Source organism: Microtus oregoni, unplaced genomic scaffold (assembly GCF_018167655.1).
Source record: "Microtus oregoni isolate MIOR12 unplaced genomic scaffold, Mior012 000044F_ref0000062, whole genome shotgun sequence".
Classification (NCBI taxonomy): Eukaryota; Metazoa; Chordata; class Mammalia; order Rodentia; family Cricetidae; genus Microtus; species Microtus oregoni.
The window spans coordinates 18,744,189-18,758,577 of NW_024543218.1; the positions used below are offsets into that span (position 1 = coordinate 18,744,189).

General features: G+C 45.4%; 1 protein-coding gene across 2 annotated transcripts in view; it reads left to right on the forward strand.

Annotated features, from left to right (window-relative positions):
- The window catches only part of LOC121434731 (gamma-secretase-activating protein-like), an 89,830-nt gene that overhangs the window by 20,188 nt on the left and 55,253 nt on the right, over positions 1 to 14,389 (forward strand). For both annotated transcript variants that reach the window (XM_041633658.1, XM_041633659.1), the window contains exons 5-8: positions 267 to 317; positions 8,797 to 8,885; positions 10,717 to 10,783; positions 11,881 to 11,930. In XM_041633658.1, coding sequence (XP_041489592.1) covers positions 267 to 317; positions 8,797 to 8,885; positions 10,717 to 10,783; positions 11,881 to 11,930 — 257 coding nt within the window. The remainder of the gene's footprint in view (positions 1 to 266; positions 318 to 8,796; positions 8,886 to 10,716; positions 10,784 to 11,880; positions 11,931 to 14,389) is intronic.

Below are 14,389 nucleotides of genomic sequence, written 5' to 3' on the forward strand. Positions count from 1 at the left end.
AAAATTGGGAGCATGGGGACCTTGGGGGAAGGTTGAAGGGGGAAGGGGAGAGGCAGGGAGGGGAGCAGAGAAAAATGTAGAGCTCAATAAAAATCAATTAAAAAAATTCAGAGGCAAAAAAAAATACCTGTTCTAGGTAAGTCAAGTTTGATATTGAGCCTGCAGTGTTAGGGTGATAGATCTCATTGATTTCAGGTGTTCAGTGTTACACTTGAACAAGCTGCCATGCAGACCAGTTGCTAATTGATTTTTCTCTTTTCCATCAGCTGCAAGTTTTGTCCAGTACACTAAAGATGTAAGGAGTGAGCTTCAGCCGGGTAATGGAATTCTTCTTCTTTTGTGTGTGTCGACGGATAAAGATTTGTTGGGCTAAAGGCAAATTTCAAGCTCTTTAGAAGTGCCTCTATCTTAGAATAAAAATGTCAGTGGCCATTTAAGCGCAAGCAAGACTTTAAATCTTGCTTCTCAAGTAGGCAAGAAGGTGCGAAAAATAATATAATAGAGATTGTAGAAAAATGAGGTGATAATTAGCCCCTGTAGAGTAAATGAATTCTGAGACTATACTTGATGTCTATGGCCAGATGCTAATGTAAAAGTAGGGAAACGTACAATACGACTTTAAAAATATCTGATGAAATATTCATTCATCTCTAATGTATTGTGGATAGTTCATAAATACAAAATAAAACACAAATCTGTTCAGTTATGAAAACCTACTTTTTTATTTTCTTACCTGTGCGGAATCTTTCACTTTTTAAATTGCAAAAGGTATTCTGTATCATTCATCTGCCCCATAACATAACAGTAATGACTGCGCATGCTCGGGCCCCCTGCGTGGTGCTGCGGGTACTTCTGTGGAGTGCTGAGGCTGCTATCCTCAGCCACGCATGTTCACAGAGGCCAGATACATAAATAGATTTGGTGGAAGGAGAGTGAGTGTCACGCTCGTGGTGTAGTTCAATCAATGAAGTTTTGTGCAGGCGTGAGAACCTGCGTTCGTTTTTAAGCTCCATATAAAAACAACGCTTGTTATCTTGGTGCTATGGAGGGGAGACAGGCCATCCCTGGCACTCACTGCTCAGCCAGCTTAGGCTACTTGGCCATTCCAGGCGAATGAGAGACTCAGTTTCACAAAGCAGGATGGATGGTGCCTGAGAAAGACTTACACATTTGGCCTCTAGACTCTACTGCACACATCAACGTGTGTCCTCGTAAAGATACATAGCCACATAAAAAAGGGAAATGAGATCCTTTTATTGTTCCCATTGTTAAATACTCCATTCCTCTTGGTTTATTTTGTATGCCTGCGTGTGTATGGGCACGTGTGTGGAGGTCAGAGGACAACTTAGGGTAGCTGGTTCTCTCCTTCCGCCATCTGGGTCCTGGGGTTGGGTTCAGGTGGTCAGGCTTGGCAGCAGGGGCCTTCTCCTGCCAAGTGTCTCACTAGCCTTGTTTCCAGTTTTAGCACAGACGCAGAGAAATATTCCAGTTGTTTAATGAAAGGTGTTCAGCTGCTGAAACTTTCTTGACCCCTGAGAGCTATCAAAGGAGGAACCGCTACTTAGCGGATTTTTGTTGCTGTGAAGGGCAGTTAAATCCACTGGAACCAGCTTGGCAATTTGTTGAGAATGCTGTACTTTTATGTAAAAATTTAATTTATAGAAGCTGGCCCAACTAGTTTTTAGACTCTGCTCCAGCAACAATAGCCACCGGCAGGCTGGAGTCAGCCTGTGAGCTACTGTTTTAGTCCTGGCCCGGAGGATCTGATTTCAGCCCTTGCTGCTGTGTTCCCAGGTGGCTCCCCTCTGCTCTATTTATTTTGCCCGTTAGCCTAGTTCCTCTTGGACGTATTCTGTGGTTGCATGTGATGGTAAAACCCTTCACACGTACATTCCACCCGAGGCTCACGAGGCTGTGCTGGGTCTCTGAGGCTCACATCTCCCCATGTCTGACGGAGGCAGGAGAATGGAAGCCAGGCCTGGGGAGGGCTTTTGTGAGGCATTGGTGGGCTAGGTGTCTTATCGGGAATCTCACTGCTTAGTCACTCTTACTTCCACCCTGCAGTGACACGGAGAGCTAGGTCACCCGTCCCTCGCGCTGCTGGCCTCCTCATTCCTTTATACTCTTGACTGTTCTTAGCATTTGATGTAATGCTCACCTCAAGGGATGGATTTGGATCAGATTATGTAGGATGGACTCTAGAACATCAGCATGCTGACCCCTAAACAAGGGTTTGAACCAAACAGGACATGGGGCCCATGTGACGGACTCCTTTGTCCTGGGAAGACAAGGTTCCTGTTGTATGTCGCTGCCGATCTGGTGGGGCAGGATCCACACACCTTGGATTTGTGCTGTGTGTAGTCCGCTTCTTCTTATTCCTGGTTACGTTTAGTCTGAGAAGAGCTCTATTATGCCAGCAAACTCAGAGAAACTGTAGTTTTGACTTGGTATTTCTCATTTCTGCCTCAGTGCCATGCTTAACGATAGTCAGCTCTTAGTGTCATCCAGTGCACTCCCAGAGAAAATGTACAGTTTTACTTGATATACAATTGAATTCTATTCACATATGTTTGCTCGGCCTTGAGTTTGGGCACCTGTGGTGAGATTACTCGCTGTGTCTCTATGAACAGTAGCCTGAATATTTTTAGTTATCATAGCACACACAAAGTAGCTGGCATCCCAACTCACCCTTTATCCCAGCCCCTGAGGTGAGAACCAACTCTGTCCAGGTATAATTCCAGAATGTTCCCCCTCAGCTTCTCTACCAACTTTCTGCTTTTATCTCCAGATCGTTGGAAGACTCCGTCATCTATGTTACAGTCTAGGAGTATGGATGGATAGTTGTACATTAGGCCAGCCCATGATCAGTGGGTATCAGGGAGAGGAAGGAAACCATCCCCCGTTTCCAGTCTGAAAAAGAAATGATTTTGAGGGGCCTTCAAGCAGGTTAAGATGCAAGGTGGCCACTAATGTTCTAATGTTTCATGTCTACTGTGCTTGTGGCCTTAGGGTACCATCCCCACTCCTGAGGTAGACTTCTCACGGTTAGAGTGGACTTGTCCCCTGAGGTCACTTCTGGCCTTAGTTTGGGTTTCATTAGGAACAGCATCTGAAGCAGAGAATCTGGTGTTATGGGTTTATTCAGGACATGGAAACCCTCCTGGGGCACGGTTAAAGAGGCAGCGGAAAGAAGGGGACGTGAATTGCATTTCTGACCAAGCAGGACTGGACTAAATGGCATAGATTCGCTGTTGCAGAGACTGATGAGGACAGTGAGCTCAGGTGGGGTGGAGGAAAGGGAAGTCAGAGGAAATGGAGGTGAGCCGCAGGGTGTTTGTCTTCCTAGGAGAGACCACCGGAAAGACCTGGTCTACACTGTGAGCCAAAGGGAATCATGTGGGCTAAGGATGCATCTGGACATAAAAAACAGATCTGTCAGGATTACTTCTGGATTTGATTTGCACATGAGAAAGAGAACAAGTTGAGAATGGCTCAACCTTTTATTTTTTATTTTTGTTAGAACAAGTGTGCGTGTGTGTGTGGTGTGTGAGTGTGGTGTGTGTGTATGGGGTGTGGTGTGTGTGTATGGGGTGTGGTGTGTGTGTGTATGTGTGTGTATGGGGTGTGGTGTGTGTATGAGTGTGGTGTGGTGTGTGTGTGTGTATGAGTGTGGTGTGTGTGTATGAGTGGTGTGTGTATGGTGTGTATGTGTGTGGTGTGTGTGTATGAGTGGTGTGTATATGGTGTGTATGTGTGTGGTGTGTGTGTATGAGTGTGGTGTGTGTGTATGAGTGTGGTGTGTGTGTGTATGAGTGGTGTGTGTGTGGTGTGTATGTGTGTGGTGTATGTGTGTGGTGTGTATGTGTGTGGTGTATGTGTGTGGTGTGTATGTGTGTGGTGTGTGTGTATGGGGTGTGGTGTGTGTATGTGGTGTGGTGTGTGTGTATGAGTGTGGTGTGTGTGTATGAGTGGTGTGTGTGTGGTGTGTATGTGTGTGGTGTGTGTGTATGAGTGTGGTGTGGTGTGTGTGTGTATGAGTGTGGTGTGTGGGTGTATGAGTATGGTGTGTGTGTGGTATGTATGTGTGTGGTGTGTGTGTGTATGAGTGTGGTGTGTGTGTATGAGTGGTGTGTGTGTGTGGTGTGTATGTGTGTGGTGTGTGTGTATGAGTGTGGTGTGTGTGTATGAGTGGTGTGTGTGTGGTGTGTATGTGTGCGGTGTGTGTGTATGAGTGTGGTCTGTGTGTGTGTGTGTGTGTGTGCTCACAGGAATATGAGGAAGTGTTTGGTTTTGTGCATTCTCAGTTTGAGACTCCTAGAGCATCCTAGAGATGTAAGGTAGGATCTGAATATGAGTCAGAAGTTGAGGGGAGCTGCCTTTGAGAATCACCAGTTCAGAAATGGGCTTGGCTTAGTGGTGCATCCTTTGTTGTCCCAGACCTTGGGGTAGATGTAGGAAGATCCAGAGTTCAGAGTCATCCTCAGCTGAAGAATGATTTCAAGGCTAGCCTGGGGGATACAGGAAACCCTGTCTCAGAATACCCTTCACCCTAAAAAAGAGATTTCAGAAATGATGTAACCAGAAAATACTATAGAATGTGTCACGTTTTGTCCTTTGAACAGTTATTTTGGAAAGATTTCTTTTGTCTGCTTGGAATGGTTACATCATTTTATTTAAGGAAAGTAAGTTTTTGAAAAGTTTTCTTTAACATTCTATTGTTTAAAATGAGTTTTTTTTTTCCCATTGCAAAAGAAACAAACTGTAACATATTTCAAGTAAAAGTTTCTCTGTTCCCATACTTTACAATCAACTTTTACCAGTAACATCCCTTGGCCGTAGTATAGTTAATGTTTAGAAAATTACAATGACCTTCCATAAGAAGAGGCCCAGGCTGAACTCTATGTCTTCCTTTGTTACTAGAGACAATAGATTATCCTTGGGCAGCAACTGGGGTGGACCCCACTGTCATCAAGACTTCCCAGAGCCTCCACACCATTAGGGACAGATAAATAAGTGTTTCACAGAGCTGTGATTTGGCTCAAGAGCTCCACTGTGAAGTATGTGGCATGTCACTGAGAAACACTCCTGTTAGTGGTGGTTGACTCCCACTCCTGTGGTAGGTGTCCTAATTAAATTCCTGGCCCGTGCTGAACCAGGCAGGGGCGGTTAGTGGAGAAAGATAAAGAAAGCTTAAATGATAGTTGGTTATTTTTTTTATTTAAATATGTAAATTAATGCAGTGAAAGACAATCTAAGGTGATTCCCTATTTTTCCTTAGAGTCTCCCCAAACCGTGGGTTTTTTATGCAGTTAGAGCATGTGAATTTTTATATAAGATAATTGACTGACCTTTTGTGTTATCTGATACAGTAATTCAGTTGTATATTTAAAATAGACATTAGTAGGAAAATTTGCTTTCCCCTCTTGTTCTCGATTTTTGCAGGCTATTTTTATTCTATTTTCTTCTTGACTGTCTTTGACACCGGTGTCCCTCTTACTCCTGAAGGCACACTTTAGGCACCGAGCAGATAGATTTCCAGGGTCCCTCACTATCAGTGTGACACTGCCTGTAGTCAGCCGAGAAAAGAGTTTCAGTTGAGGATTGTCCAAACCAGACGGGCCTGCGCGTGTGTTGTGGGGGAATTCTTTTGACTGTTAGTTGATATGGGAAGACCCATCACCCTGTGGGCAACACCATTTCCTGGGTGAGTTGTTCTGGGCTGCTTAAGGAAGTGAGTTAGCCACGAGCCTGTGATTCAGCAAGCTGCATTCTTCAAGCTTTAGTTTTGTTTCCTGCCCCAACTTCCCTAGGTGTGTAAGCCAAACCAAAACAAACCCAAAACAACAACAACCCAAAACAAACAAGCAAAAAAAAAAAAAAATCCCCAACCTTTCCTCCCTTAAGTCACTTTCGGTCACAGAAACATCTTTGCATCTCAGTCAACAGGAACACAGCCTTCTTAAACTGATGTCCTGTCCTGTCCCTGGGCTGCTGGTTCTGTGTTGGGTCATAAACCATGAGTATCATCACACATTTTGTGAAATTATACTCGTGATTCAACATGTCTTGTTTTCCAAGTGACTGGTGGTGCTCAGTAGGATAGGTGTGCGTGCGTGGAGTGTGAACGTGTGGTGGTCGGGGGGACGACAGAATTTACTATCAGTGCCTTTTACTGCTCTCTGTCTCTCTCTGTCTGAGACAGGATCTCTCAGTGAACCCAGAGCTCACAGATGTGGCCAGTGAGCTAGCTGGATCTGCTTGTCTCCACTCTGGAGTTAGGTGGACACACTGCCATGTTTGGCTGTTTTATGTGATGTCTGGAGTCTGAACTCAAGTCGTCCTGCTTGTGTAGCTAGTGCTTTCCCCACTGAACCCTTTCCCCAATCCCTCAAGGCATTTTTTTAGTTCCTAATAATAACGTTTATCTATCTGTCATTGATAGAAATGAATACCCAACAGGTCTCTAACAAGCTGTTTGAGAAAGCATTGCTAGGTCTTAAGAGCAAACCTGCCAAGCTCTGGGCAAGGTGGTAAATGAAACTGCCTCAAAGGAGGGGGAAAAATCCAAAACAGAAAAATTAAAGACACTAGATAAAATGAACTTAAAAGAAAGAAAACCTTTCACGAAACAAAAAAACAAACAAAACCATTGTCACGAGACTCAGTGGATAGCCCAACATCCTAGAATCTGTGAGGCAGGAGACTCATTCTAAACTCCAGGGCAGAATCAGAAGCATGCCCTCCCAAGTAAACCAAAGTAAACACCCCTGGAATCCCAGCATTTTTGCAGGCTGCGGGATTAAGGATCTGAGGCCATCCTCAGAGATGCTGAGTTGAAGATCGTCAGCCTGGGCTGCTTGAGATCTCTCAGCAAAGAGAAGCAAGGGGAAGCACAAGCATCCACCTCCAGATGAGGAATTCAGAGGTGGTCCCGGGGTCCACAGGATGCTCTCCCTGGAGATTGTCTGCCTCGCCATCTCAGGTCCAGCAGACAGTCTTAGCAAGGCTTCCAGAGCTTCGGGGAGTCTGGCGGTGCGGGAGGCTGCAGGTCTTGCGGTAAAAGCAGTTGTGACCTCTGACCCACAAGGCTCTCCAGCCTTGCCTGTGGCAGTGGGGGTGGAGGGTGAGGAGTGTAGGGGCACTGAGTCCTCGAGTTCCCTGAGCCCCGAGTGTCAGCCCTTGGATACAGGTGCAGTGAGCTGCTCAGCTTGCTCTTCCTTGAGGTGGAGCCTACAGGCCAGGACCTTGCCAGCCTCCCTGCCTTTTAGCTCTAGGACAGCAGCTGGACTTGCTGTCCTCCTAGCCCAGGAATCTCCCATTATGACTGCCCCTCGGTTTGGGAGTTTCCCCCTCTGGTGATCATTAGAGACATTTGTATAGAAAGACCCAGGACTAATTTGTTAGGTCATATCCCGGAAACTGGTTCATGTACCAGGTCACTCCTTAAGAACTGAAAAGTGATTGTTTCCAGATGGCTGTGTGATCCCCAAATCGTGCGTTAATATTCCCAGTACAGCAATCGAGAGAGAACCTGAGTATATTAGAGTTATAAGAACTCGACCACACTCTTGGGAATGGGTACCTTTGACCTATGTTTGGACGGCTGTGGTAAACCCTTTCCAGCCCCTGGCCACGAGCTTACTTCTAATTGCTTTTATGACATTTTGCTCCGATGTGACCCCAGGACCTAAGGCAGCAGTTGACAGTGCTGTTCCATTGCTCCGGGGGAAACTGGAGTGTGCTGCTGATAGGCACAGTCAGCCATGACAAGTGCGCTTGAGAATCTCTCTCTACTTTCACATCCGGGCTGCCACAGGCTGGAGAACTGGACTGACCTTGGGTAGGGCTGTGCTGATGTAGACTAAGAAGGCAGAGGGTCTATGAAACCGTGCTAAAAATGGTCTCGCTACAGGTGCACTGACCTGGCTTCTGCTTCATTGCGGGATCTTTATTTGCTCGATATTTATTTTTCCTTCTTGGTAATGAAAACTAAGATCTCCCACATCTTTGTCATTTGCCCTACCGCTGAGTTACATGCCTGTGGCCCCAGTTCTGAGTTTGAGAAATGTCAACCTGATGTAATGAGGAACACGCGTTCAAATCCCAGCTGCACTGATTTGCAAATGATGCTGTCGGGGGGAAAAGGGCGGCTGTTGGGGTTAGCGTGGTGTGTCAGTCGGGGCTGCAGGGATTGCATCTGTGCAGGGGAAAGGGCGGCTGTTGGGGTCAGCGTCGTGTGTCAGTCAGGGCTGCAGGGATTGCATCTGTGCAGGGGAAAGGGCGGCTGTTGGGGTCAGCGTGGTGTGTCAGTCAGGGCTGCAGGGATTGCATCTGTGCAGGGGAAAGGGCGGCCGTTGCGGTCAGCGTGGCTGCTCCTGTGTTAGTCAGGGCTGCAGGGATTGCATCTTGCTTCAGAAACCATTTGGATTGTAAACAGGGTGCTTCTCTTCCTCCGGGTCTACTGCTGCTGTAAGGCACAGAAAGGCTTCCCTTTTAATGTGGTCATTCTGTGACTGGCTCAAATGCAGCTTCTCTTGGGCGTATGAGGAGGTGGAAGGCAGGTGGATCCTTTTGTTTAGAGCCCCTGGACTACCACATATCCCCAAAGAAAGGAGCTGGGGACTCAAATTACAGCTTAGTGTCACCTCAAGAGCCATTATGATGCTGGCAGAGTTGTTCTCCTAATCCACGGCTGGTGTAAGCTGAGACATCAGGCATTCTTTCTCGTGGTGGCTTGAGAAAAAAGAATGCGTGCTATCCCAGTTGTTATGACTGCAATCCTCCTTGTCTATGCAGGATCAAAGTGCTTAACGTTGCTGGTTGAAATCCATCCTGTCAACCACGAGAAGGTTCTGAAAGCGGTGGATAGCTGTATCTGGGTACAGGTAAGTAAACCATCTATTATAGGTCTTGTTAATTGGAAGGTGTGGCCCCTGGGGAGAGAGGTACTTGTTCACAATGCACACAATAGCTCATTTAATCCTCTAAGCAGCTCCAGATGTGAAGGCTTAAGCATCAATGTTTCCCTCGTAAACAGAGCTGCACCGGCTCTGCTATACCAGATAGTAAGGCAATGTTTTCACACGATAAACCATCAAATATGAAAGTAACTCCGTGGTTGTTTATTTTACACATCCACCTGGTTGACAGAGCAATCATCTGGTTAACAGCAGTAAATTCCTGACTTTCCCAACACTGTGGGTTGCTACCGAAGCACTCGTGAACAGTGTGGGTAAACAAGTCATTTTCCATTGGAAGATTCCACACTTGTGCCTCCTTGTGCTTGTGAAGGGTTATTTGCAATTCAAAATGAACATTTGTGGCCCTTGACCAGGCATTGGCTGAGCAGGTGAGTCACCTGCTGGCCCATCCCTAGCTGAGATGATACCCTGCCTTTCTCCAGGCTTACACATGTTAAAGGGATGGTTATTCCACCCATGTCTTTAGCACGGCTTCTGGAGATGGTCCTTTGTTCCTGAGGGGCACCCCTTGACCAGGTCACGGACCTGTCCGCCTGGGTTAGCTCTTCTGGAGGAGACGGACACATTTTGTCTAGGCATGTCATTCTCTGAAGGGATAGCTCCTTGCTTTGAAGCTCTGAGCTCTACTGTCACGTGTGTGGTGCTGCTCACCTCAGACCTTCCCAGCCCCACTGTGCAGGGCGTCTCATCTGTGCACACTCTAGAAGTCATTCATAACGAGCCCTGTATTGTTTCTGAAGCCAAAGTTTATACTGCTATCTGTGATGCGGGGTTATTGCTGAGAAGAATGTCATATAGTTAATGGTTTGCTTTCCGGTTCTAGGAGTTCAACATGATGACTTAAGGAAGTTAGTCTGCTCTCCTTTTGACCTATTATGTAAAATAAAGGCAACAATAATAGACAGGCCAGTATCTGTGAAGTTAAGTCATACACATACATAGTTATGACCTTTTATAATGTTTTCCATTTTTGGGTCCCAGGGAACAACATTTACTGGTAACTCCTAGTAAATTGCTTTTCATGCTGTAAAATGAAGCTGTCTGTCACTTTTTAGATGATGAAAGATTGAGCGTTGACCCTCATCTCCTTCATCATCGCAGTTAACAGAGTCAACCGTGTGCTGGGGGCAGAGCCGCAGTGGAGAGCATGCTGTGGCAAAGCTTCTCTTCCCAGTGATAGCTAGCCTAACTCTGAGCCTTGTAAACCTTCAGCCATTGCCACATCATGACTCCCTGTTCTTTCTTGGAAAGTCCCTGGTTACACGCTTCTTTGTCTCTCAGATGTGGGAGCCTGGAAATTGCAGCCGGGACTGTTTTCATGGTTCCCAATTATATACTAGGTCTAGTTTCACAATAAATATACTGGCTGCCCTTTGGCTCTGCGTGAGATACAGCATATTGTATACATGCCATTTGCATTGCTTCTGATGGGCTGCACGATCAAATATTCCAAACAGGAAACATCATCCCTGGAGGTATCTTCCTCTTTGCCTTATGCTCAAAAGATTAGTGATAATGTACCTAGTACCAATCTCCCCCCCAGAAACCTAAGATCCTCAGAGCTTCCTCCCTCTACTTGCTTGAACTTTGACATATGTACTTGTGATTCCCCTAAAATATTCTGTGGTTCTCAGTTCCTTGCCTGGGATGTAGCCGTAACCATGGCCAAGCAACTACTGAAGTATCAGTGTAAGCTAAATAGTGGCTTATGATTTTTATAATTCCCTTCCCACAGTTCCTCTACCCACACGTTGAAGGCCGTCTTCTGCAGAACCACCTCTTACTGATTTCAGAAGAGAAATGTAAGTGTGTCTTTGGATAATGGATTGGCGGTGTGCGCACAGTCAGTCTCCTAGCGAAACCTGAAGACTGGTTAAACCGCTAGATATCTTTACCATTGCCCAGCGTCTGCTAACCTCTGTTGTCCACTGGAGACCTAGAATTCCTTTTCCTTCCCCAGCCCTTTCTTTAACCCCCACTCAGTTTCCTTGTCTCGGGAGAGGAATACCTTGTGCATGCACAAACCGGTAGAACAGTTACACTGTTTCCTTTAAGATGCCTGTCTGTTGGAGCGGATGGCTGTGGTCCAAGCGTAAGGGGCTTGGATGGAGAGAAGGAACGGAAGGCTTGGTCACTAGAAGAATTCCAGGGCAGATCTAAAGTACACAGTAGCATGACCCAACTCAAGTAGAAATGGTGCAAGAGGTCATGGCCTTTCGAGATGTTTTCAGTTTCGGGAAGGAGTACAGACAAAAATCCATTAATACTTACGAACAAGCAGTCTTTCATGTTGTGAGGTGAAAATGGGTTCTCTTACGTTTGGAAGAGCAGGTTGCATTATATTTGTATTTAGTTCCTGCGTTTTGGGTCAGTTTTTGGTACCGTGTTTTATCTTGCAGTTAGAGCCAACAGAATATAGATTGTTACTCTTACTACAATTTGAATAAAAGTAGTACAGCTTTTGTTCATATGATGTAGCCCCTAAAAATGCCTCTTGTGTGTGTGCATATATATGTAATATATATACTTATATAATATATATATACTTATATTAATACATATATGTATTGGGGAATTAGAGGTAAATTCACTAATGAGGCTCTCATTAGTCTTATCTAAGATGGATGATACAAGAGTAGCAAGCACTTGTAAAGGGAAGCAAAGCAACAGAGGACCAGGTGATTCCTGGATTAGAACACTAAAGAGTGAACATGGGTCAGGAAGGTCACTGTCAGGGGAACAGTGGGTCAGGAAGCTCACTGTCAGGGGGACAGTGGGTCAGGAAGTGTCATGGGATCCCTGTGTATGACAGTGTACTTTTCTACTGGTTTATAACTATTAGAAAAACAGTAATTTTTTTTCCAGAATGGTAAATTATTTTTTGGTTTATATTTTTCAGATATTGAACAGTTTCACATCCAGATTGCCAGAGAAGATGGAAACAGAGTGGTAAGGAATGACATCCTTCTCCTTCAGAACTCTGTTTTAGGCTTATGAGGACAGATGAACCCCACTGACATTTTTTGGTGTCTTTTGAATAATAGTCTTACTCTCATGACCTATGAAGCAAAAAAAAAAAGGTGGAGGAGTTAGTGACCCCCCTGATCTCACACCCACTGGGCCCTGAGTCTCTCCATGGTCTTGCTTGCTGGTGCAAACCTGTCCAAGGTTAGATACACACATAGGGGAAACTTTTTTAATCAAATAGAATCATAACATAATACATTTAATCTCTGCCTTTGTGTTTGCTGTTTGACTTATTGTATCAGGATATAGGTTAGTAAGTAGAAAAGTAACTAATTGTATTTCTTTAATTTTTAACATATAAACATTGCAAATAGGACCGTGACTTCGGTGTCCCTCCACTCCCCTTTTGTCTGGCATGTGTCCTTTCACATCTTCTTCATGTTTATCAGCTCATGTCGATTCCACGTTTATCTCCACAAACCCTGCTTGGTCTATTATTAACTGGCTGTGTAATTATCTAGAAGCTAGCTAGAATAGCTTCAATGTGTTTTCTGAGGAAGTGCGTGGCAGTTCTCAGCATGGCGTCTGTGATGTTTCAGCCATTCTGTGTTTGGACCTTAGCATGTTGTGCCTTGCTTACACCTTCACATGTTGGTATGGTCACCTCTTTGGCCTCGATCCTCAGATTTGGATGACTGGGTTGATGGGATGTGCACTTAGTAACTTTTGGGAGGGTTTGCTAGTTGTGACTCACAAAACTAGTTTTACAAGCAAAGTGTGAGGGTATCAGGTAAATTCACCTTTAACACTTCCCAATTTCATGGGTGTGAACTGATATCTTACTGCCGTATTAATCTATATTTTTTACTGTTTTTTCAATTTGGGCATCTTCTCTGTGTACTGGCTATTTAAATTTGCTATTAAGAAAATTTATTGATTTTATCCTTGTTTGTTTTTCTACTTGGTGTTCTATAACTTTAGATATAGCATAGATATTGAAATGGTTTTACTCATTGTTTAGCCTGTATAAGAGAACCTTTAATTTTACACTTATTTGTTGTGATTTGTGATATGTGTGCTTGTGTGCATTGTGTGCACATGATAGTGCATGTGTGTGCACATGAGTCTTTGTGTATGCGTGTGCATGAATGCAAGTGTACGTGTGTGTGCACGTGAGTGTGTGTTCATGCATGAGTGTGAGTATATATGTGTGTGGGCAAGTATGTATGTGCATGTGAGTGTATGTGTTTGAATGTGACCAGTGTGTGCGTGTCTGAATGCATGTGTGCATGTGTGTGCTTGTGTGTGCATACGTGTGTATGAATGCATGTGTGCATGTGTGTGCTTGTGTGTGCATGTGTGTGCTTGTGTGTGCATGCGTGTGTATGAATGCATGTGTGCACGTGTGTGCTTGTGTGTGCATACGTGTGCATGAATGCGTGTGTGCGTGTATGAATGCATGTGTGTGCTTGTGTGTGCATATGTGTGTATGAATGCATGTGTGCATGTGTGCGTGTATGAATGCATGTGTGTGCATACGTGTGTGTATGAATGCATGTGCGCACGCGTGTGTGTATGAATGCATGTGTGCATGTGTGCGCGTGTGTGAATGCATGTGTGCGTGTGTGTGCTTGCGTGTGCATGTGTGTGTGTGTGACATGTCATGGGATGAGTATGGAGATCAGAGAACTTTTACCCTGTGGATTCCAGAGATCAAATTCAGGTTGTAAGGCTCGGTGGCAGGGACCTTTACCTGACAGCCCTCAAAATAATCTTCCTCTGAGAATGTGGATGTTTCTCTGAAGACGTTAAAGTTATATGAACGAAACAGAAGTGACATTTACTAACCATGTAGCTACCATTGAAAGCCTCGGGAAACCAAGCAGGCCGTGTGGGTGTGGCTCTGGCTGGTGGTGACCCACAGAGGAGGGGCAGTGTTTGGATCCCAACGACGACAGCTATGAAAACTTGGAGGAGGAAGTTCAGCATGCATATTAGATGGGAATGAGCAGGGACTGAAGAAAGTGTTGGATCATTGGGGGTGAGGGGCGGGGCTCCTTCCGGCTGACCAGACAGCGTCCTGCTGACGAAGATGGCCCAGCTTTAGTGTTTCTCCATCCTCTGCTGCCCCTTGTGGGCACCACTTCTGCCCACACAGAAGGCTTTAGCAATGGCTTCTCATAAGGGTGTTCGATTCCCCGTTTGCCACAACATCCTTAGGTGAGGGAGGTGGCGCTGTGGCTCAGTCTTCTAACGGACAAACGGAGTGATGCCACCCCAGAGGGACACAGTGGATATTTTAACGTGCTCAACCAGAATCTGATGCTCATCTTGTCATCATATGGCTTTGGCTGGAAAGATTCCCAAACCTGTTCCCCCAAACCAGAATTCATACGCGTAGAGACGGTGTGGATATGGAGGATACCGAAGGCGCTCTAAGA